Source organism: Thermobia domestica, chromosome 2, assembly GCF_964235325.1.
Source record: "Thermobia domestica chromosome 2, izTheDome1.hap1.1, whole genome shotgun sequence".
NCBI classification, from domain to species: Eukaryota; Metazoa; Arthropoda; class Insecta; order Zygentoma; family Lepismatidae; genus Thermobia; species Thermobia domestica.
This window is the reverse complement of record NC_137455.1, coordinates 150,288,449-150,314,514: the sequence shown is the minus strand read 5'-3', so window position 1 is coordinate 150,314,514 and position 26,066 is coordinate 150,288,449. Positions and strand designations below refer to the sequence as shown.

General features: G+C 34.8%; 1 protein-coding gene across 2 annotated transcripts in view; it reads right to left on the bottom strand.

Moving 5' to 3' along the window:
* Nucleotides 1-20,410: 20,410 nt before the first annotated feature.
* The window catches only part of LOC145676267 (uncharacterized), a 45,611-nt gene continuing 39,955 nt past the window's right edge, over nucleotides 20,411-26,066 (bottom strand). Inside the window, exon 7 of one of the 2 annotated variants that reach the window (XM_081747162.1) lies at nucleotides 20,411-25,318. In XM_081747162.1, coding sequence (XP_081603288.1) covers nucleotides 23,433-25,318 — 1,886 coding nt within the window. In that variant the 3' untranslated portion in view covers nucleotides 20,411-23,432. The remainder of the gene's footprint in view (nucleotides 25,319-26,066) is intronic. The other variant, XM_081747163.1, reaches the window with a different exon arrangement.

The following is a 26,066-nucleotide window of genomic DNA, read 5'->3' as shown; positions in this document are numbered from 1 at the left end:
GTCTCGACTCGAAGTCAGAGTTACACTTGGATAGGTTCCCTCGTAAGATATTCACTAAACTATCTCTAGGCATCAAAATATACTGAAATAGTTAAAACAAAAATACACGTACTTAACTACGGATTACTCCAAAAGTAGAAAAGAAAAATGTCATTCCTGGAAATTCAAGGTCTATAATAAGTCAAAATCGAGTAACTGACGTAAATGAGGTTCAACAAAATTATAATAAATATTCCAAAATGAAAACCAAAATCTAAGATTAACACTAAAAAAAAGAAAATTTGAGATTGATTATGATTGTAAAATTTCATATTCTACGCATAAGATTACATACTAAATTTCAATTACAAATGTATAAATGTGTATATAATTAACAACTAAAAGTTTTCTTATCCTGGGCATCTCGACATTTGGAAAAGATTCTAAAAAGGAAATTAAACATTAATTGTGGATCACATATAATATATTATAAATTTAGAAAGTGGAAAGGTATTCTAAAAAGAATTTTAAAATTTAAAACAATAAAAAATTCTATTACAAGTCCAAAATATCTTCCCACTAGCTGGGGATGCGGAAATTTCGCCACGATTTCAAACCTCTTTTAGATAAATACGGTTCCCCTACGCATGAATGCGTGTTAATATTTACTAAAATCTTAAATTCAAACATCTGATATTAAATTCATAATATTGAACCAATAGTAAGTTATTAATAGGGTTTGCAATAGTCAACTGTATGAGGTGCGACACAGAGAAGAAAAAGAATCAATCAGCTGTGCTGTCTGCTCTTCATAGACATGAATACAGGTGGTCGAAAATCCAGCGGCTGTCTCATCAAAACAAAAAGAAAAAATACGTGATATCAGCTCTTCGCTGAACAGTTACAAGTCTGAAAACAAAAAGAAGTTTAACCCTAGATTAGGCGCGTGGGTGACAGGTATCCCCCAGTGATTTTTGTCTCACGCTGGCAACACTTTGTGTTGGTGTTCGGAGTCGCACATTTCAGTAGCTGAACGTTAATTGTTGGTGTTTGATGTGGCGGCAGTAGTATACTTCTGTTCCCTGTCTACAGTTTGTAAAAAATAAATTATTTCTGCAGCAGTATGTTTTAATAGGTGGGTGACACCTGTCACCCACGCGCCTAATCGTGCAACAAAATCATACGCGCCTAACGCAGGGTTAAAAGAAATGCGTAGTTCTCTTTGTTTGTTGGTCTTCATTACCGGTAGCTGGAAATAAAATAAAAGTCGCCTATTATTCGTTTTCTTTTTTCCTGTGGTTACAATTTCTGTATTGATTATTACGATTATTGTTTTGTCGATTCCTAGAATTATTGTTCTTTCGTTCAGGCCTAGTGTTAGAATTATCACGGGAGTTGCGATTCCTATTTCACTCCTGATTATTGCTCTGATCACGTGATCGCGAGGGTCGATTCCTGCTGTTTCTACTATTGTCATGTCGCGTACGACCTTGGTTCTGATTACTGTCAATTTTCATGTTATTTATACGCTGATCGTGGTATCTTTGATTATTACCTTTGTTATACTTAAAGTTTTGTTGATTGCCTTGGAAATTAGAATTTTGATTATTATTATTGTTATTACCCTGTTTTATCTTTCCTCTCTACGACTTTGTTGAACATGTAAAGTTTCTAACTTTTGAATTGAGGCCAAAAATTCCCTGATGTTGTTACACGAATGAAGGAAAAGTTCAATTTTGAATCTGTTAGGCAAAGTTTGTAACACGTCTGTATGAGAAATTCAGGCAACTGCGGTGTCAATTCACGAAGTTTATTGAATTGATCTAGCGCAAAATCATGTACAGAACTACCCTAACAGCACAGTATGTACTAGGCATGTACCATTTAGGTGTCCCAGCTACTTTTTAGGTACCTAACACTTGGCACACATGATATTCATGTGCTAAGTATGTACTTCAGCTACCTACATTTTAGGTACTTGTTACACCTAATTGATATTTGCAACTATGTACCACAAATATAGCATTTATATACCTGGCTCAGTTTCGCAGTAATTTGTTTTTGTCTTCACTTGGGACATGTATCTGTCATGTTCTAGGTACGTCCTTTAGGTACATACTGCTTCAGATACTCTAACAGCACAAAGATGTGCTAGGCATGCTACATTTAGGTGTTCTAAATTCATCTCCCACATTTGATGCATTTGTTGCTTCTTTTTCTAAGCGATTGTGTACTAGAAGCAATAAACGCATCAACTTTATTAGATGGCAACTGTCGCCAATCATTTCAAAGTGAATATAGAAGAACCATGAAATAAAGTAAATAGACACTCGTCATTTTGTTATAAAATTACATGGCGAATAGATTTTATCTGATCTAAAATGGTTATCGTCGAATATACGCGGTTAAAGAAGCACTCTAATTAGCCAAATTCAAAAGACCTCAACAATTTATCCCTCTACAAGCGACGTTGTCTCCATCGCCTCCGTGGCTAAGTCGGTTGAGCATGTGGCCAGTAATCCTAAGGTTGATGGTTCGCCCCCACCCTAGGGTAGCCCAATTTTTTTATTATTATTATTACTTGTTTAAAGTGTTTTTAGACTCACCTTAATGTAAACACATTACGCATATAGGCGATTTAACATATTTTGGGGGAGTAACTTTGTGGTTCATTGAAGCTTATGGCATTGGAGGCACGTTCCTCAGGTACATGTCAGGCATGTGCCTAGAGGCGGACATAGACTGTGACTATCACTTGCCATCCATGTTATTTCTCTCTCAGAGGTACATAAGGCACATACTGCACTCATTCCCATGTACCTCAGGGAACATGATAGGCATATGCCTGCTATATAATTGTGCTGTTAGGGTATGTACCTTAGGATCGAACCTAGTACTCTTACAGGTTGATAGCCTGCGTTGTACTGTAGCTTTTCCAGCGAAAGCTTCAATGAGTGCTTGTTTGATTTGCCCATAATTAGTAAATTCGTCTTTCCTGATATTGTACCAACTTAATGAAACTCCTTGCAACAAATGCGGAATGAGCTTAAACAGAGCCTTATCGAAAAGGTTAGCTAATTGAGCTGTAAGCTCTAGCCTTTGTAAATAATTGTGAATTGATTCGCTCGAAGGATCACCCTGAAACTTAGGAAAGCACTGAATTTCTTTAAGCATGACGTCATCTTTGTTTCGTGTTTCTTCTCTGACGATTTGTGATAGTAACATTTTTATTACGCTTATGCCTTCGGTCGTATACAATCTTGATTTCTGAATCATCACTAGCGTTGTCTCTACTACTGGTGTCCTTACATTCCGAATAGGCGGAATCGCTATAGTGTCTATTTATATATTCTTTAGGAATATGTCTCTACTTGGAATTCAGATTCCTGCGCTCTACTTCCGGTACTTTCTATTCTCTGAGCAAGCTGTACCATATCACGCCTAATTTCTTTTATATTCTGATCTCTTGCTCGTATTTCGGCACGACATTCTGCGTTAGATTCAGTTTTTACTTTCATATTATAATCTATTAGTTTCGCTTCTTCGTATGCCATCTTAATATCTTTTCCTTGCCTTTTTACACGTTCAGAAATTTCTTCGATACGGTCGTGCATCTCGTCTAACTTATCAACTGTATCTATATGTAAAGTAATACAGCGCTCCTTATTAGCCTGACACACATCTCGGACTGATTCCAACTGACCCTGGAGGGATTGTGTGTATTCGTGCATGCCTCCTAATTGGTTCTAAAATTTACAAGCTTATGTTTCTATATGTTCTAGACGATGACATGTTTCTTCAGTTTGTTGCCTAACTTCGACGCTGGTCTGTGTGGCGAGTTCGATTGCATGTTTAGTACTATGACTGACTTCAGCAAATTTGTTGTGAATCTTAAGTGTTATGCCGTTATATTTTTGTTCAAGGATTTCGTTCCTACGTTTACTTTCAGCTTCTAAAGTCCTAATACTTTGTTCTAATCTTTCGTTATTTTCACATTCTTTTTGTACGGCGTCTAATTTTTGACCTAATTCACTCTTTAACTCGACAAAATTATCCTTATTCTTATCTATTTTTTGTTCTAATCTAACTAGATTCTGTTTTCTCTCAGTACGGGTCTCTTTATTTTCCTTTTCTAATTTAGCAAAAATCTCTAAAGTCTTCAAACTGAGAACGATTCTGTTGAAAAAGTAAATCTATCTTAGTAGCCAAATCTACTTCTGATGTGCCATCGTGAACAAAATAGAATAAACTATCACTAAAACATACAATTAAAATCACCTGAAAGAAAAAAACTATTATTTTTTCAAATTCCTTAAGCTGAAAAAGAAATGACATATTAAAATATTGATAATATAAGTATTCGAGTACCAACGGTCTCGATTCGGGTCGCTAATTCTGGTGTCATTTTTCATGTAACCGCTTTCCGGGGTCTGTCCTCCGTTGTCCTGCCAATGAGTATTTTCTGGAGACCTGGACTTACCTAGGTAAGACGTGGAAGAAAATCTCCAGAAAGGAATTACAGAATCATTCCCAAATTGCCCGCCGGTCTCAATAACGATATGAGCACTAGGCACCGAGAGGTTCGGTGTCTCGTCACGAAAATCCCACGAACAATCAGACGGTCATCCATACCACAACACAACGCACACAAACATTATTCATACACACAACAAAAACACACTGGATTAAACGACACTATGCTTATTTATTAAAATATTATTTTAAAAAAAAATAACGGAGAGAAACAATCACAACACTCAACACTGAATATGTATAATTATTTTCATTAATAAAATCGCACTTTGCTTTTTCACCACACTATAGCCCTTTTATCACTTTTATATATCGGTAGAAAAGATTATGATAATGATTACACTAGATATACTTTTCTCACACCATTAATGCACTTGGGGGAATAGCACCGGGGAAATGTCGCCGGGATAATCCCACGAAGTAATATGGTTGCTGCTCAAAGAAAACCCTTAAGAGTCGACATCTGCCTTCAGCAAAAATATATAGTCTCCAAAGTGTAATGATAATGTTGGAGGGAGCGTTTATAACTAGTACGCACAAGGTGTGTGAACCTGGGATTTCACTGATTGGAGCTAGGCATAACTAAGTCATTGACTGGCTAATAACGTATACCCCTTAGCACAACATTTTGCTACCTCGAAACGTGGAGTAACACTCCTCGAACATTAGAGGTTCGAGATACGAGCTGCACTGATCGACTCATAAATGTTGGCAGTTCATTCTCAAACGCAATCTGGTTAAATCACCTGTATGTACTACTATGAGCAAAATAAATGACGCGTCTCTTTATTTTGAAGTTTTTTGAAAATATCTCCGTTTTCTTTATATGTTCGAAATTTCGGAAGGTTTCCCCAGCAGGACAGGTTAATAACAAACCCGTTTTTAATATTTGTGTTAGATATTAGCTTAAAATAAAGAAATTAGAAGCAAAAAACATTAAATCGACAGAAATCTCGAGAATTACCAACTCTGCTAAAGTGGGAAATTTTCAAGAACGCGAGGGAATTCTGCAGTTCAACACGAAGCAGCGACATCTATGTCATTGAGAGAAGCGTGGATTAGATCTACAAACGAAAATTTTAACGAAATATTTCTAGTATGTCTTATTATATGCATTATCAGCGAACTCCAAATATATGAATCTATGCTAAGTATTAACGTATAGATAGTGCAAATAATGGAAATTACCTATGGAAAAAGACGAATTGTTAGCCCAATCGTAATGAAAAATCGTCTTTACTGTAGAACAGGTTCAGCTTACGTAAGAAAGCAAATAGCTCAGTTAGATAAAGCAACGAGTTTGTGTACCGAAGGTAGACGGTTCGAATCCCGTGGAAGTACTGTTGTCATTTTTATCACTAAGGTTATTTTATTTATTTTTTATTTGGGAAAGAATCAAAATGTAACATATGTGTAAAACTCATGACGATACCAAAAAAAAAAAGTTTGGATATTTTGATAACAGATTTCCCTATTAAATGTTTAATTTTCTCTATAAATATTTGTCTTAAATTGAAATTGTTTTGAATTTACTACATAAGCAAAGTTGCCCGAAGGAGGAGAGCTCAAGTAATAGATATTCTACGTAAAAGCAACCTATTGTAGAATGATGATGCTTCTTACCTTCAGCACATAATCTTAACGTTCGAGAGTCAGAGAGAGAAAAATCCTGTTTTTCCTCCCCTATGACCACTCATCTTAAAGCTCTATCTATAATGATTCGTGTCACATAATTTCGGCTCTCCAAAGACATTCATATTTATTATTATTATTATTATTATTATTATTATTATTATTATTATTATTATTATTATTATTATTATTCCTGAATATGAGCCAGAGCCCACTCTGAAAAATTGCATCTGGCGTTCTGAGTGAAAGTTCTATGGGACTATTAGAAAAATATATTCCCGTTTCCACGCTGATGGTGGAATTTCTTAAACAGTTATTGAATTACGTTCGAAAGGTAGGCGTAAATAGCGCCCCCGCAACAATGAGGCGTGGGGACCGCACAAGCTGCAAGGCCAAAAAATATACAGTAAGTACGCCGGGGCGGAGCAGGCCAAATTTTCACACGGGCAAAGTGACTTTTTGGCGCCCTTCCCCTAGTAGTAGCCTATATTTTACATTTTATCATAGTGTTTTTAATAGTTTAAACCAGGAGCGTCATTTCAGATTTTGCTTTGGGGGGGGGCAAGACCTCTTGATATAAGTAAAATTTCGCGTTTTTCACTGATTTACTACTATTCTAATGATAAAATCTATATACATCTCAAACTCAGGGGGGGCAAATGCCCCTCCCTGCCCTCCCTAAATGACGCCCCTGTTTTAAACCCATTTTCAAAAAGAAATCCATTACCTAGGAAAACTTCACAAAGAATATGGCTCGCTATAAACAATACCAACTCCACCCCCTCTGGTCTAGTGGCTAGCACGCCTGCCCTCTGTGGTACCGGGTCCAATTCCCGGTGGATTACTGTTGAACGATAAAAGTGGTTCGGATTCCACTATAATTAGTATCCACATCTCCCTTGCCCATTAAGGCATAACCGTGGAACGCTAAACTCAAGCAAACAAACAAACAATACTTAATTCCCGGCACTCTTTATTCTACATGCCATCTCTCAATTTTTCTATACAGCCCCCTTAGTACTATGAAACTCTCTTCTTCCATAGTGAAATGTAAAAAGATCATATAATTGCCACTACTTTACAAGAATATAAACCAAAAACGTCAGTAGAAAGCACATTGTAAAATTTACTTTTTGAGGCTCGTTTTGGTGCCCCTCTTTCTCTGGCACCCCGGGCAGTCGCCCGGCCCTTAGTCCGCCCTTGAAAGTACGGACGCATAACTAAGGACTGCGGAGGAGAGGTTAACCTTCATGTTATGCCACTGGTTTCACATGTTTGAAATGTTCAGTAAGTGATCGGTTAGTGAAATAATTTCGACGGTTACTGATGTTTAAAGTTTAGGTAAGACAAAGCTACCTAATCAAATACATTTGATATCGCGATGTCACAATTTGATTTTTCCTCACATAAAAAAGATAAAAACAATAGTAATAAAAACCCTTACTCGTACTGGGCTCCTAACTAACTAACAACCTAATTCTTACAGACTAGTTGCTCTGACCAACTGAGTTTCGATTTCTTACGCGAAAGAAGTCTGTTATATTAAGAGGCATGCTTTTCATTATCAAAACTGTTCGAAGTAATACGAACATGGCTTAAGAACAGAGACGGAACTGAATTACCACTCGATTGACCTTGAGGGCAAATCACCAAAGCGTAGCTATAAACGTAAGTTCCAGCATGCATTTCTCTGGAGTTGTGTTCAGTATTCCTATCTGCCAGTCATGCTTGTTCGTAGGAGTAATATGTTACAAACCTAACCTTTCGATAGAGCACAATGACAGAGAATCAGAGGAAAGAAACTCTTGCCATTGTGAACGTGGGATACCACACTGTGCAATAAAACTGACGCGTCTCCTTGAAGTGATATTTCATCGAAAATAACTCGTTTTCCTTTATATAGTCTATCCGAAGTTTTTGAGGGTTTCAAAATGAGGAAATGTTACTGACAAACAAGAACGCATTTATGGGTGGGTCTAGGGGGTCCGGACCCCCTCTGAAACCCCAACTTTTATGTAAATTTAGCCTAATTTTGGAGATTATCTTTTAAAATTTTATTATAATTTATCCTAATATTGAAGTCGGACCCCTCCCGAAATAAATTACTGCATACGTGTCTCTGACAATTTTCAATATATTCGTTAAATAATAAAGTAAAATAACTAAATTAGGAGCAAAAAGCTTTAACACGGGCTAACTTTTGTCTACTGCCAATATTGCTAGAAGGGATATTAATAGCAAAAACTGCTAGTCAATGCTAAACCTTGGAACGTCATCCCGAACAACAAGTCTATTATTGAGAACTACATATGAAACATGTTATTAAAACTTATCCAGCTTTTATCTGGCATGAAATTATTATATACTCCAAAATTCACTCTCCTAAAATGTGTATCTAAACAATGTACGAAGCAATGAAAATTTTTTATCGAAATATTTGGGCAGGAAACTCTAACAGCCAGCCATTTTATTTAAATCGTAATAAACCCTGTAACCGTACGTTAACGTGAGGACAAAGCTTGGTCCATTGGTAAATTGTTTGAAGAATAAAAACTCAATGTTCGTAGGTTCGAATCTATCCAGTCACCACAACATTTTATTCTTATGTGTAACGATGAAATAAGAAAAAAATGTATAACCGTTAAGACAAAACTTCAACCAAGTCTGAAAAGAACAATACTAAAATAGTAACACAATGACGTCAACCAAAAATTATTTCATGTAGCGTTTGGACGAAATTACAGCTGTTAACAATTGCAGAAATAAAAACAGGCTGATAGCTGTAATGCAATCTAGACTTCTGAATGCATTTACTTCCTGAAAACTTCCGTCTCGTCATTGGTATGCCGTTAATCATTGTAAAACCTTTCAGTTGGAAGTGAAATGACACAAACTAAAACAGTTTTAAATCAATAAATAATGTCTATGTGTAAAAGTAGGTGTCTTTTATCTGTAGTTCTGAGTTCCTTTTACTTTGAAGTGACAAATGAGAGAAGAAAGTATGGTGTTCGAAAAAAAAATCAAATTTGAGATTTCAACGAATTTATACGTATTATAGCCCCTAACACCGAAAAAGTTATTTTTCGATACATGTCTATCTGTTCGTCCGTCCGTTCGCTACACTTTTCTGTGCACCCGGCTAGAGGCCATACCGTTCAACTTATCTGCACCAAATTTTAGTTTAAGATTTTCATAGTATTTCCTATAGTTTTTTTTTATTTCCCTCCTACTCCCAAAACAAGGGTAGTTTCCTGTACGATGAAAATAGAAAAAAGATATTTTCTCATAACTGGCTCTAACGATCTTGTTTTCTTTCTTTTTTTATAAATCAATATTTAATTAGCAACCCTATTTTGTGGTATAAGGCATTTATCTGAGAAAAATCTACAAGGGGTAGTTTATACTAAGGGGGTGAGTTTTTTCTCAGTGATTTTCTCAAAATGGACTCAAATGTTTTCGTTCATATTTCATAAATAAAGATTTCATTAATAACTTATCAATATGACATAACTCGTTTGTCCTAAAAAAAAATGCGAGGGGTAGTTTATTCTTGGTGGAGTGTTGTCTGGGCGATTTTCTCAAAAACGACTCAAAAGAGTTTATTCATATTTCAAAAATAAATATTTCGTTAATAACCGAACAATATGGCAAAACTCGTTTGTCCTGAAAAAATATGCGAGGGGTAGTTTACTCTTGGGGGTGTTTTTCCTCCACGGTTTTCTCAAAAATGAGTCAAGCAATTTTGTTCGTACTCAGAAATAAATATTTCATTAAAAACCTAGTAATATGGAATAACTCGCTTACCCTGAAAGAATCCTCAAGAGATAGTTTATTCGGGGAGTTATTTTTCCCTCACGATTTTCTCAAAAATTACTCGGACAATTTTATTGATGATTCATAAATAAGTATTTCATTAATAACCCTATATTTTAGTATAAGTCATTTCTATGAAAAACAATTACAACGGATAGTTTATTTTTGGGGTCAAGGTTATTTCCCCGACAATTTTCTCGAACGACAGGCGATTTTGTTCAAATTTCGCAAATAAATATTTCATTAATAACCAAAAGTATATCTTAACTCATTGTTCGAAGCAATTCACAAGAGGTAGGTTACTCTTGACGTGTTCTTTTTGAACGACTTTCCCAAAGTGACTCATTTGATTTTTTTCATATTTCATAAACAATGATTGCATTAATTGGTCTATTATATGTCTAATGAAAATGTGCTCAAAGTGTGAGTTAGTTTTGTAGTGTGGATTTTCTTCAATCGAAGTTTTTTATTCGATAATCTGACATTCGATGTATTTGAATAATACGATAATTTTATTCGTATTATCCAAATACACACTTCAGTAACAACTGCGGCCTAACACAGTTAAGAAATTGAATTGAAAAAGTTTAATGCGGTGGCCCTGTAATTGAATATTTTTTGAGAAACTCCCTAGCTTTTTGTGGTAAACTTAGGCTTTTCTTTTTCGAGCGACAAAAGAGAGAAGAAAATATAGTGATTGTGAAAATAATATCAAATTCAGATTTCAACGGATTTACGTTTCATGGCGTCTACATACCGAAAATGTGACTTTTCGACACCCGTCCTTCCGGTCCGTCCGTTCGGCACACTTTTATATGCACTCGCCTAGAGGCCATACCGTTCAACTTATCTACACCAAATTTTAAACTTAGGGTTTACTTAGTATTCTTACAGGAGCTTTTCCATTTTTTTCCTACCACCTAAAATAAGTGTGGTTTACAAACAGCCGAAAATCGAAAAACGCTATTTTCTCAAAAATGGTTTTAACAATTTTGTTTATTTTTCATTAATCAATATTTAATTAACAACCCTATATTGCAGTATCAGATATTTCTCTTAGAAAAATTTACAAGGGGTAGTTTATTCTTGGAGGTGACTTTTTCTCGACGATTTTCTCAGAAAAGACCCTGGCGAATTTTGTACACACTTCATAAATAAATATTTGACCTTACAACATGGTATAAGTCAATTGACCTGAAAAATATATGAGTAGTAGTTTATTCTTGGACTTGAATTTATTCTCAGTGAGTTTCTCAAACACGACCAGTTGGCAACCCTGTATCTCGATAACGAAGCTGAATTCGAAAACTGCAAGAGGACCATTTGTCTCCTTTTGATGTCACGAATCACCTCCCGAAGTTTGTGGACATCTTTCAGGTTCACCCTTAATGAAGCTTCTTTTCGAAAAGTTAACTATTAACTTTAGGCATTGTTTATCTTTTTTTAAATCACAAATGTCGTTATTAATTTTAAGGCAGAGAACTACTTCTGAGAGAATAGATCTTGAAAGATAATATTAAAACTTAGACTTTTGTTTTCGAGACATTCCAGACAAGACGAGACATTTTACAAGCTATTTCGTGTCCAAAACATTTGCCTCGTATTATCTTGGATGTCACAAAGCGCGTCTTGTCTCTTTCTCGAGACATGTCTTATCTCGTGCGCATTCGTTAACACTTGGAAAGGATTATCTTTCTACTCAAAGCATTGTTTTTATAATGGTTGCATATTTATGATAATTGCTGTCCACATAAATTACAGTCCTTTCAGTTGAATTAATTTTTATTATTATTATTAGCCCTATTGAAATTGCAATATCTAGTTTAACGTTGGTCGATTATGCACCTACGCTAAGGGAGAATGATGATGAATGAAATGGTGAAATGAAGAAAGTGGGAGGAAAATGGAAAATCTCAAGAAAACACATACCCATGCACACGGTATTTGTCCACCTCAAATTTCACTTGGCGCGAAGTGGAATCGAGCCACGGACCCCATGCACCAAAGGTGAATGCTCTATTATTATTATTATTATTATTATTATTATTATTATTATTATTATTATTATTATTATTATTAATAATAATAATAATAATAATAATAATAATAATAATAATAATAATAATAATTGTAGCGACTTCTCATAAAAGACATTTCATTTTAATGAAACTAGTAAGTGCCTTCTTTTAGCTCTGCGAAGTAACTATTGCTTGGAATATGAATCTGCAAAACATACGAGGTAAAATTAACCAAATGGTGCAAGTTTCCACTTATATATACAAAACAATTTTGCAATATCAACTACGTGAATCTTGTCCCATAAAGAAGCCGAAACCCCTACACCGAAAAGCCCTCCGAGATTTGATCATTGTCCACACGGACTGAAATTGTCATTTGAAGCCAAGGCTTTAATATGAAGCCAATAATTTCTTTAAAATAGACGGAAAATTCGGAAGTTATAAGCATTTTCATATTTTTGCCTTTTCTTATAAGGGAGCCGTAGCCCCCTATACTGAAGAGCCCCCCCCCCCCGGAGATTTGATCATTGTCCACTCGGACTGAATTTGTCATTTGGAACCAACACTTTAATACGAAGCAAAATATTTCTTGAAAATAGACGAAAAATTCGAAAGTTATAAACATGTTAATAATTTTGCCTTTTCTCATAAGGGGGCCGTATTAGCCTACACTGAAGAGCCCCACGAGATTTGATGATTGACCACTTGGACTGAAATTCTCATTTGAAACCACAACTTTTAATATGAACCCAAAAATTAAACTTTTACACCAATTTAAACTGACTGGGTTCCGGTTCACCCCACTATTGTTTAGTTTAGTTAAGTGGTAATTTGTGACAGCTTCACATCATCAAAAGAATGTTTCACTTCAACTCCTCTCCCCCAGGAGTTCGTGCTGGATCCACCACTGGAATCAATAGACACTCTTCCTATTCTTTTTGTCACCCTTGATTGTGTAGGGGCTCCCTCGTACAAATAAAGAAGCGGTAATATTACAATCAAGGGGCGCTATATATTAGGTGTTTTTTTAGTTACCTACCCCTAACCGCACAGGGCCATCTTTCGTAGAATAAAAAATATTACGTGATATTCCAATCATGAAAGGGGAGAGGATGCTGTAAATATATTTCTTATTCATTTTGTCTGTCCTGCTTATCAAAAATTACTTTCTGTTGGAAGGGTACTGAAATGAGAGGGGCAAAATAAAAAGTCGTACCCCCTCCTACATGGTTGCTCAAATAAGTACTAAAGAAAGCATTTTAAACTAAGATATTTAAGATTTAAACTAGGAAACTAAGATATCCTTACATTATGTAAGGATGGCATATTCAGGATTATTATTATTATTATTATTATTATTATTATTATTATTATTATTATTATTATTATTATTATTATTATTATTATTATTATTATTATTATTATTTGAATGTTTTTGGAGCACCGAAATTTTGTGAGACGAACAATGATATGTAGAGGTTTAAGATGGGTGGTCATAGAGGAGGAAAAACCAGGATTTTTCTCTGTCTGACTCTCTAACGTAAAGATTATGTGCTGAAGGTAAGAAGCATCATCATTCTACAATAGGTTGCTTTTACGTAGAATATCAATTACTTGAGTTCTCCTCCTTCGGTCTACTTACCTTATGTAGTAAATTCAAAACAATTTCAATTCAATACAAATACATTGTAAAACTTTTCCGTAATTAAACATCTAGGGAAAATTAAACATTTAATAGGGACATCTGTTATCAAAATATCCAAACACGTAGATAGAAGAGTATCTAGTGAGAAATATTGTGAAACTTTATAAAATTCTCCAAATTAGAATTAACATTTACTGGGAAACATTCGTTATGCGCCAGCGAGCATATGGTGAGCAGTGAGCACAGGGGAAATAATTACGAAACTGTTTGCAAACAAAATTAGGGACGCTAATGCAAGTGCGACAACGGCATTTTTTCTTTTTTTGGTATCGTCATGAGTTTTACACATACGTTACAATTTAATTCTTTCCCACATAAAAAAATAAATAAAATAACCGTAGTGTAGAGATAAAAATGACAACGGCACTTCCATGGGATCGAACCCGCTACCTTCAGCATAGAGACTCATTGCTTTAACTAACTGAGCTATTTGTTTTTTTACGTGAACTGAGCCTGTTCCGGTAAAGACGATATTTCATTACGATCGTCCTACCAATTCGTCCTTTTCCATAGATAATTTCCACTATTTGCTCTATCTTTATGTTAATACTTAGTATATATTCATATATTTGGAGTTTGCAGATAATGCATATAATAAGACATACTAGAAATATTCGTTAAAAGTTTAGTTTGTAGATTTAATCCCCATTTCTCTCAATGACATAGATGTCGCTGCTTCGTGTTGAAATGCAGAATTCCCTCGTGTTCTTGAAAATTTCCCACTTTAGCAGAGTTGGTAATTCTCGAGATTTCTGTCGATTTAATGTTTTTTGCTTCTAATTTCTTTATTTTAAGCTAATATCTAACACAAATATTAAAAACGGGTTTGTTATTAACCTGTCCTGCTGGGGAAACCTTCCGAAATTTCGAACATATAAAGAAAACGGAGATATTTTCAAAAAACTTCAAAATAAAGAGACGCGTCATTTATTTTGCTCATGGTAGTACATGCAAATAGAGCACAAAAAAGTTGACGTTAATTTTAGTCCACTGGCCACGAGGCACGTGACATTGCGGCAACTTGGGTCTGGGAACGTTTAGATAACGAACTAGTAAAGCGATGTGACTGGCGTCGTTCGAACGTTCGAACATCTGGTCAGCTAGTATTTCCATAAATGATTGGAATATACACTTAATTCAGTTCCTAATAACCATAGAATATACTCTTTACATATTAATAAGTCAGGGAGAAACACTGAGAAGCTTCTCGCTCACTAAAATGTTCTCACCACAAAGTAACGTTATATATATATATATATATATATATATATATATATATATATATATATATATATATATATATATGAAAAACGATGAGACTTCTTTGTCCTGTTGCGTGGGAAGAAAAAGAGTTCCAATCGATCGAAGAAAGAACTTATTTGCGTCGCAGAATAAAGTATAAATCGAAAAATAATTACTGTCTTTACGAAATATGCAGAGCGTCCAAAAAAATATTTCTATAGCCTGGTGACGGTTATATACAGAGCGCAGGTTCAGCTAGTACTAAATAAAAATGTTATTAAAAGGCAAAACTTTTGTTAAATACCTTTTCTAATTTCACTATCCTGTATCATTTCTTGCATTCCAACTTTTAATAGTTGGTTCAAATATAGCCTGAGTTCCTTCCGAGTCTAATCTTCCATTTGATCCTAAGCATTTTTCAGATTATACAGTTAAACAAGTAAGAAAACCTCTTCTAATCGACGACTACTGCATACACTTTCAGTTGGTATAACGGGAAGACGAGAACTGATGGAATATGATGGCACCCGTAACAGCAACATGATTCTATATGCATTCTTTAAGAGTGGATACTTTCAAATGAGCCTTACTAGAGATTGCACTTGCGACCTCGCACTCAAGGGGTTCCTTGTAAGATACATATTAAAGTATTTTAAATGTCAGTATACAGTATACGGCCCGATTCGAACGAAATTCGCTCTACAGAATCTGTGTCTGCGGAGAGCATGCTGGACTTAGTTTGAATATCCCAGCACACCGGAATAAACGGGAGGCTGATCGTAGTGTCTGTAGAGGATATGCTGCTAATAGTATGAAGACGGTCGGACAAGATAAGTGTAGTTAACAGTAGACCATTCCCAAAACGACGCAGGAGAGAGGAAATGAGAGGTCGAGGTCAGATAGTCGTTCCGCTGAATTGCTGCTCGTGTGTCATGGGGTATAAGAGGCAATCCATTGTGAGTGACCAAATGCCAACCTTCATACTGCATTCATTCTAATGCAGTCTAATTAGGCTCTGGTGACTGATGACACCAGGATAACATGTTGCAATAAGAGGGGGTGGGGATTATGTTTCTTGGGTTCATTTTGTTTATGACAGTCCGTGTTTGTGCAATTGTGTGAATCGTGACTCGGCCTCGATGCTTTCCCCCCAAAAGAAGATGATGATCTACGAATAACCATAGTGTAGGGAAAAGTCAGTCAGCCCTCCTTGTAACTCATAGCATAATAGCGAGTGGCTAATTTCTTGTAAGTGGCCGCTAGTGCCGATAGTTTTATTGTTTATAACAAAAAGTTGGTTTAGTTTGTGATACATATTTTCCACTATTCTTATGTAATCTTTCGAGAAAATGGTTTTGTAAACGTATGAACTTTCTACCAAAATTTGCATTAGCAAATGCACTGCTATTTCCGTACTTGTTACCATCACCTATATTTGCTAAATCAAATAAAAGCAACGACACAATAAATTAAGTGTTTATGATCGTATTTTAGGCTAGATAATTACTACATTCAAATATTCTTGTTTCGAAGCGTATAACAAGTGTGGACTTATGTTTTTGTTGTACTTTAAGGTTTACGTCCCACGATTACGCTCCAAGACTACAGGAGACTGTGATTATCATGATAAACGAAATAGTGACATGAAAAAGATGGAAGGAAGCGGCAGGACCTTGAGAAAACTCACGCACACAATGTTTATCCACCATAAAGTATACTCATTCACAGTGGCGTATGCAAAAGGTTCTGGGTTTTAACCCCCCCCCCCCTTGAGAAAGACATTGTGCAAAAATAAACATTCACCATATTAAGATATGTATACAAACACCTGATATGGTATGAATTTGAACCGCCCCTTCCCTCCTTGATGAAATTCTGCCTGCGCTATTGCTTTTCTCGATGGACTCCATCTAGTAGCGACTCTTCAAAATCGACATTAGGTAAAGAACATTCGATAGCCTATTCTCCAACTTTACGGTTCATTTCCCAGTGCTTTTCTTCCTTTCAGGAAGCATAATTGCTAAATCACATCAAAGTTCAAAAATTGTCCTTTTCCTCGCCAACTACAAGTCAATAAGTAACTACATTTTTTTTTATTCCGTCCAGGTTTGCTCTACGCCATTGTGTGTTCACCAGACGCTGTCAACAACGTTCTGACGCAGATCCAGGCTTTCTTGCCTGTGGTCTGATTTACGTTAACGATCTTCAACTTTATTGCCGTTTCCGATACCTTCGAGGTATTACTGGACAGCAGCTGTTGACATTAAATCGTATTGTTCACTGTCAAATCCACAGGCTCTCGATTTTCTTCTCAGAAAACAACATGTGTACAGTTTCACTGCCCAAGAATTTGCCTTGATGATCCGGACTTGTATTTTGAAGACACTCATCTCTCGTTTATTGGTGTGGTCCCTTTTTTTTTTTTCCGCTTTCCATCGCAGTTTTATGTGAACGCACATTCGTAATTTTAAGAGCTCTTGTATCCGAGCTATGGATTTGCTTCGTGTATTATCCCATTATATTTGGGAAGCTTGTTAAGATTATATCGTAGACATGGTTGTGTAGCTTATTCATCTCCTCGTTCCCCCCTCTAGATGTGATTTTCGTACTAGCCCTGTAGCTGACCTTTTTGTAAAAGCAAACGAACCACATCATCGTAGAAGACTTCTACTAAATTAAACAACTACTATGGTGGCGAATTTTACAACCGGCACTCATCACGTCCTCGGGCTACATGCCAATGGTACGTTCGCACTTAAACGTGTCATCAAAGACGAATTTATTTGGTTATTTGCTTCCTATTGACTTGTGCTCTTCCACCATGGCGCTTGATTCGCCAATGTTTCACCTGTCGGTTGGCGTCACTCGCCAAATGGTATACAACTTTTCCTGAGTTACCAGCAGGGATTCGGGCCGCGTTGGTTCAGTAGTAGAGCACTCACTTCTGATTGTGGGGACGTGATTCGATCACAGCTCGCGCACAAAGGGTTTTGCGATAGACAAACATCATGTGCGTGGTTTTCTTCGGATTCTCCAACTTCCTTCATTCCACGATTCCATTATCATTACAATCTCCCCTAGTCTCGGTGCATAATCGTGGGATATCAAACCAAAATAAATAAATAAAAATATAAAACGGCTTAGGAGTGTTGCTAGAACATTACCCCCGATTACACTCCAATGTGTTGCATACGAACAGTTCGAAAGATATGAATTCTCTTGGCTGTTTCATCTGGACGAGGACACCTCAGAACTAAATCTGCATCCTTTGTTTTCAGTATTCAGTGCTGAAATAACAGCAGTTAAGGTTGCTCTCAACCAAGTGCTTCACATTACACTTCGATGTGTGCTTATCTGCACTGACTGGCAAAGCGTTCTAGGAAACTTACACAATGTCTTTAGTGAACATGTCATCGTACAGGACATTCTTGTCAGATGCTACCAGCTACAGCAACAGGGAAGTGTAGTCTTTGTCTGCTGGGTGCCGGACATGTCAATATTCGGAGAAAGAAGCGCGCCGACACAGTAGCCAAGAACACCCTCATTGGCAGCTGTTACATTGGAATACACTCTCCCGTACTGTAATCTCTGTACTACTTCGTTTAATAGATGTGCTTCCCCTGGAAAAAAAAAAAAAAAAAGGCTAAAGAATATAAGCTCCATTCTGTAAAACTTTATTTGGATTTTGGTAAATAGTCTAGACAATTGGTAGACGTCGTGTATTAATCGCAAGAGATTAGGTGATTCTGGTGTTCTTACGTACCAGACACTCTCGATTCACACATTCCTTTCCAGTGTGTAACATCAACCGTTCGTATTGTGCATACTGTATTGTGCAGTTGAGTATTTGGCACATTTCTCGAATATCTGAAATACTCAGACGTTTAGGACTAAGTAATAACAGTAGTCAGATTTTGGGGAACAATCTTGTTCTTTCTGACTACATTTTGATCTTTATTCGTGAGATTAAAATACTTGAAAGTTCTTTGTGAGTTTTTTTTAAAGGTTTTACTTTATTTGTTTTGTTATTATAATTATTCTTTGTTCTTTTTCTTGTGTTTTCTCACTTGCTATTTATTATTTGTTTTATTATGACCTCTGTTTTATTTTATTAATTTCATCAAGCTTATTACATTTAATTTTTTTTAGGAATCTTATTTTTTCATTGAAATACAATGTGAGCACATTTATAAGAAGTATGCGTCGGCCATTGGCCATTTCGTGACGGAGACAATACTCTCGATGCTGACGTCCCAATTAACATACAATCAATTACACTCTTTTTTTTTTAACATAATTTTTTACGAAGCATAGCATGGCATTTGGTTTAGACTAAGACTTATGTCAATTGTTAAGAGTTGTTTCAATTAAAGGAAAAGAGATTATTGCAACCTACCTTGGAAATGAATACATATGGTTCCCAGAAATTCTCTATTTTCATGAAACATGTGTCTCCTTCAAAGCTTCCCATATGCCATACTTCTAAGAGTAGACGTCAGGAAAAGGTGAGTAAAATTAATCTAATCCCACTTTAAAATATATATTTGACAGTAAATTCTTGTAAGAGATCCGAACTTCGCGAATCATGGCGTGCGTTTCCGTAAAAGTTTAAGAACTATTCCTAATAATGAAGGGTTGAAATCGATCAAGAATGAGGTGTTAAATTTACCCCTTCTCATTAATATATACGTTCAATGGCGAATTTAATATATACTCTTCGAAATATATATAAAAAATATTAGCAGAAAGCACGCTCTTATTTTCAAGATATTTGTTGATACAAATTTCATTTCACGCCACATAATCGTTTACTCTTCCTAACTTGAGGGGCTCATGAGATACTCTTTATTTTGCATGAATTTGAATCATTTTTGTCCCTCCGCCCCTCGAGCCCTTAGGATACATATTTCGATCAAAATGAAATGATAAAAATCTTCGTCCAAATGGTACGATTAAAAAATCCATTTGAAACGGTTTAACAGATTTCTCGTCAAAAAATGCCACATAACGTCACGTTCATTAATATATATAAAGAGGCAGATAAATACGATGTTTTGTCTTAACTTTACTGTTTGAGGCTGAAATGAGAGAGATACATACACAACAAACAAAAAGGTCATTAAACATGCTGCATACCTTCACTGAGGTTTGCTAATGGATACCTATCGTTTGGAGCTGAAATCAGTTAGGGCGGAGGTATGACCACTTTGAGCTAATGGATACCTATCGTTTGGAGCTGAAATCAGTTAGGGCGGAGGTATGACCACTTTGAAAAACGATTTAACTATACATATGCATATACGTTCAAGAATTATCTGATTTTCATGAAGTAAGACGTTAAGTTCATTTCAGGCTTCTTAGATCTCTTAATGAGGCCAACTGGTTCTTTAGTATAAGGCCACAATGAAAATAAAATTTAATAAGACGCATGGGAAGATTGATAAATGTTTTCTTTCTAATAAAGAATTAACAACTTCACTGCTAATTACATAAATCAAATAATAATTACGTAGAGAACATTTATCTTTCTTCTTTTGTAATTAATTCTACAGAACTAATGTAGATAAATTTATCTTTAATTATGCAAAACAAAAAGAATACACTATACTACAAAAATAGTAATAAATAATCAACAACTATTTTCACAAGAGATCTTTTCTATCCATAATAACAAAAAAAAAAAACCTTCATCCTGAGAAAATTATGCTAAATATTTAAATATGCTGCCTTTAAATTACTTAAAATTATAAATATCCCTGTAAAAATAACTTATTCAAAGCCTCATTTTATAGTATTTGATAGAGAACTTTTCATTAACAAGTTTCAATACCTTACAAAAATAAACTTTTCTTTTCTCTATTTTTTTTAACACGTTTGGAAGCCATTTACAAAGTTTGCTGCATTTCATAGTTAACACTTTGAATCAGCTTTAATCCCTTTTCATTATGCTTTAGCTCTGTATCAGCACAGATCCAAACGCAACAAATTAGAATTCTAAATCTTAGACATTCGCTAGGTCTTAAAACATTCCATAAATTTAATTATTGTTTGCACAGAAATGATTCTAAGAACTGTTTAATCTCATGATTCAATTGCATATTATATTTACTTCTGAGCCTTATGATTTACACAAATCAGTCTAATTTCGTTATGATGGAATGATATAGATATACTTTTAAACAACTTATCAGAAACAATATTAAGAAAGGAACATCTTTCTTAATGGAAGAACAAACTAAAAGCTTAATTCGAGTATCCATAGAATACACAAAAATCATAATTTTAAACGTACCAATACTTGTCAGCACAAGAGACAGTGCATTTTACACAAATCATTAACAATAAAGAGGAAAGAAAACTAGTTCAGTGACATATGATTAACATCAAAATAAGAATCTATAGAGACACTGAGTTCGATAATACACTCTGAGCTCTGATCGGAACTTTCAGGAGTTGATATCTTTTATTCCATTTTTATTTCAAATTAATATATGCTTAATTTGAGAGAATATTTAAACTAAGGAGCAAATAAAATTATTTTAATAAATCATATATTATTATAAATTTAGGTCTTTATAGTTTATATAAGGTCTTTCTTTACGAACAATATTACTATAGCATTACAGGAGTAAAGAATCGTAAATAGGTTGATGTAATCCCGGCAGTCATTATTAATTACTACAGAAAATCTTGGAAAATAACAATGGTTGGACTAAGGACTGAAACGTATTAATCCTCTCAACTGCCAAACTTGAACACTCACACAAGCTCTTTTCTTTTTATAAGACTTAAGTTAAATGTCACTGGTCAGAGACCAATAGTTCAGTGCAACAACGAAAAACATACTCAAAATATGTGGTAATATTTTTTGTACAGATTTATAGAATTATATACTTAAAAGCAAACTGCTTCCATGAATTTATTATTATTATTATTATTATTATTATTATTATTATTATTATTATTATTATTATTATTATTATTATTATTATTATTTACAGGGTTCCTACTGATCTGGAGAAATCTATTTCCCTGACTTTTGGCAGGAAATTCCCTGACTTTCATGACAGGTGTCGGATGTCGTTGACATATAAATAGGGGATAAATAACGAGAGACAAATAGTAATCAATGGCTCATACGTACATTCCACTTACCTTCCATAAAAATCTGAACAACGTCCATTATAATGTTTGGCTAATCTGAAATTGGTATACAATTCATGTTAGAAAACATGTATTCTATAAAATTTCCCTGATTTCCAGTCTTTTTCCCTGAATTTCCCTTATCTGCATAATTTTTCCTGACTTCCCTGACCAGTAGGAGCTCTGTATATTATTATTATTATTATTATTATTATTATTATTATTATTATTATTATTATTATTATTATTATTATTATTATTATTATTATTATTTATTATTATTATTATTATTATTATTATTAAATCCTTGTCTAGTCGCCAGCAACGATGGACATAACCTATAGAATTTATTTTCGCAATAACCTGAAACGGAAAAGTCAGTACATATTTTATGTAACTTAAAGAGGATAGAGTTATAACAAACTATACTTAAATCGGATCATTATCAAATTGGGGAAAAATACCTGTATAAATATTATCGACTTTTATGGTGATTGTACTAGTGTAAAACTCAATACCCACATTTCTTGTAGTTTAATTTACTATATTATGGATTGTTAGTAGAGCTGGAAAAACTCAGTTAACCCTTATCCGGGCAAGCTATTTTTGTAACGTAGACTGCAACCGGGGCCATACCAACTCTATTAGCCTTACCAACTCGATATGTTCCTAACTTTAACTTCGACTAAAGATAGAAGAATTCAGAATTTTATGACATCGAAATATTTATGGTTATTAAGAAATTCGAAGAAAAATATGAAGCTACTGGGCCTGGGAGGCCCCGGTTGCCCGGATAAGGGTTAAATGACAATTTTTGGGGAATAACACGTAGAAGCGTTAGCATGAACGAATGATCTGATTAATTAAAATAAAATGCATGAGGTAGACTATTTTTGCATTATGTAGTACAGTTCTCTGGTAAGCTAGGTGTGGAAATTTCAATTCAGAGATTTTATTTATTTATTTATTTATTTATATATTTACTTTATATTGTCCTAGAAACAACTAAAATCTATGGACAGGAAATATGATGAAAATTTTCTTCCCTACTTAGACAGTTATTCATATGTTTATTATTATTATTATTATTATTATTATTATTATTATTATTATTATTATTATTATTATTATTATTATTATTATTTGATGAAAAGCAGCTCAAAATTAATATAGACCTGTAAACTGCTAAACAATACTTTTAAGTTTGTATTGGGGTATGGAAATTGATAAACTGAATTTCTTTTCCAAATATGCTGAATACATAAAATTTCAAGGATTCTATTTAACAACTTTTTCCACTAAGATCGGTGATAATATATTTAACTTTTACTTTGTTTTTTTCAGTACCACTGTCTTAACTTAAAACATCACACATTCAAAAACGGAAAATTATGAGAAAGATATTCTGAACTAAGTCCAGGAAGGCTGGGCAATAAATTCGGATTATTTGCACCTAAAGCATTAGTCTGATTAGCTGACTGACCCACTGACGACGATAAATCCTGAGAAACACTAGTATTCGTAAGAGAAGAACTTGTTGTTGTAGAAGGTAACTGCGAAGAGAACTGAGCTAAAGACGCACTGTTCAATAGGGCATCAGGATGATTATCGGTACCAAGCAAGGAATCTGGTGGACATCCTAGTTTTGCCAATAACTGGGAAGACTCTGCATGATTTAAGACACTTGGTGTACCATTAACTTCTGACAAAGGCAAATTTGTAACTGGCGTTGTTGCTGAATTTGCTGAAGATACAATGGTAATGATGGAAGATGCAGGTGGAAGAGGACCCATATTAAGAGATCCTGCTGTGCTAAGTTCTGATGGATTTGCTGTTAAAGGAGTACTATTTGATAAAGAAAGATGAGATGGTGATGATTCCGACAACACAGACACCGGCATGGTTGAAGTTGATGAAGAAAGAGACCTTGATACAGATGTTAACATTGACAAATCATCTGTTTTAGTTCCTAACGAACTATCACTTACAGCTTTCAGTAAATTGATCTCGGAAGTACCTAGAGAAGATTGAAGTATTGGATCCAAATCCACCAGCTGAGAATGTGTTGTTTGGTGGGAAGTAACATGGTCCCCTTGAATCTGTGAAATTGAAATATTGCCCGAATGATCGAGAGTAAGCTCAGCATTTATCATTTCAGTTGAAGAAGACGGTACAGTAACAGGAGACGTTGACGAAAACACTAAATGTGGTTCTGTTCCTGAAACAACAGTAATGGCTTGCGTTGATGAAAAGTTAAGATCTTCATAAGACACTTGAATAGCTTGTAAAACATCAGTCGGAAGCTGTTTTGAGTTATACAGATCCTGTGCACTATGGTCCCCGCCAGAAACTGATTGAAGATTTGGAGAAAGAGCACTTGTTATTTGGTTTTCGTGTGAAGCTGAAACTGAAATGCTTCCGGGAACAGTATGGCTCACTGCTCCAGATACATTAACTTCAGATGAGGTACTGTGTTCGCCTAACTGAAGATCTGATACTGAAAGCTGTTGCAAAGCTACAACCTGCCCTGAGGGATCATTAACTAGAGAAAACACGGGGTTGATTATAATGGTTTCGGGAAGTTGATCCTTGTTAATATCAGAGTCTTTCTTTGGTTTCTTCTCTTTAGCTGAAACAGGTTTGTCATCTACAACAGGTATAAGTTCTCCTGAGCTATCTGGACGAAATCTCAACAACTTTTTTGATTTAAACACAGATCCGTGTGCTAACGCCATGTGTCTCTTAAGATGAAACATACGTTTGTAATTCTGACCACAATGACATATGTACGGCCTACTATCAGAGTGAGTTAACATATGTCTAGTTAAAGCATTATTCCCTTTGAAAGATTTTCCACACTGTATGCATAAAAATTTTCTTTCTTCTGAATGTACATAGTTATGATGGTCTTTTAGCGTCGCTAGAGCATAAAATGCAGCTCCACACTGCTCACACACAAACTGACGACGCTCTGTATGAAGTTCTTGATGCCGTTTCATATTAGCTTTACAACTGCATTTGTAATCACAAAATTCACATTGATACATCTTCTCTTTGCTATGTTTATTTTTTATATGAATTTCCAAATTGCTTTTCTCACTGAACTGTTTCCCACATATTTCACATGTGTAATTACTGTAACTGTCATCATCTCCAACATTCCTCCGATGATTTTGGCTTCTTATATGCTTTGAATAGCTCTTTGGTGTGTGAAATCGCTTATTACACTGTTCGCATGCAATTGGTCTCTCGCCTGCAAATAGAAAATAAAATCACATTTAGATTTTTTCTTTCTTTTTTTAATTACTGTAAACATATGCACATAACATTCCATATTTTTCATTAGAATACGTTATGTAAATTATTACTTTATTATAAATGGCAAGTGTGATTTTTGTTTTAAGATCTTACAATAAAGAATTTGCTCTAGTGTATTTAGAAGTAACGAAATACACAATTTGTCTTGGAAAACAAGACGAAGAAAAGAAAACAAGAAAGCACTGTGGCTGTTAATTACATAAAATGAACTCTTCCATTTAAATCATTATCTGTTGACATTCAAGTTGGAATTTGTTAAGATTTTTCATTCTGTAAAATTCTACATTATATTCCATTATAGAACCAAAAATCCAAATTTCGGTGACAATTGGTGATGTGGTTCTAACAAAACTAGCTCGTTAACTCAACTCTGCTAAGGCTTTTCAGATACTGAAATTAGTATCTATTGTTTATTTTCTATCTTGAAATGTGGAACTTATTAACAATTTGTTTCTAATAATGAAATTCTTTGAGAATTAGGAACTGATTTTCACACATCTAAGTATTTGCTCATATATGTAAGGGAAGAAACAAAAATACTATGTATAAATGTTTAGCAATCGAAAACTACATATACGGTTAAGAAAGGTATTAAAAAAAGAGAGAAGTGTATAAACACGAGCTATGCGCACTTGTTCTAATCGTCCATAAGTTGGCTGTACAGCTTTTCGCGCTTGTAAGCC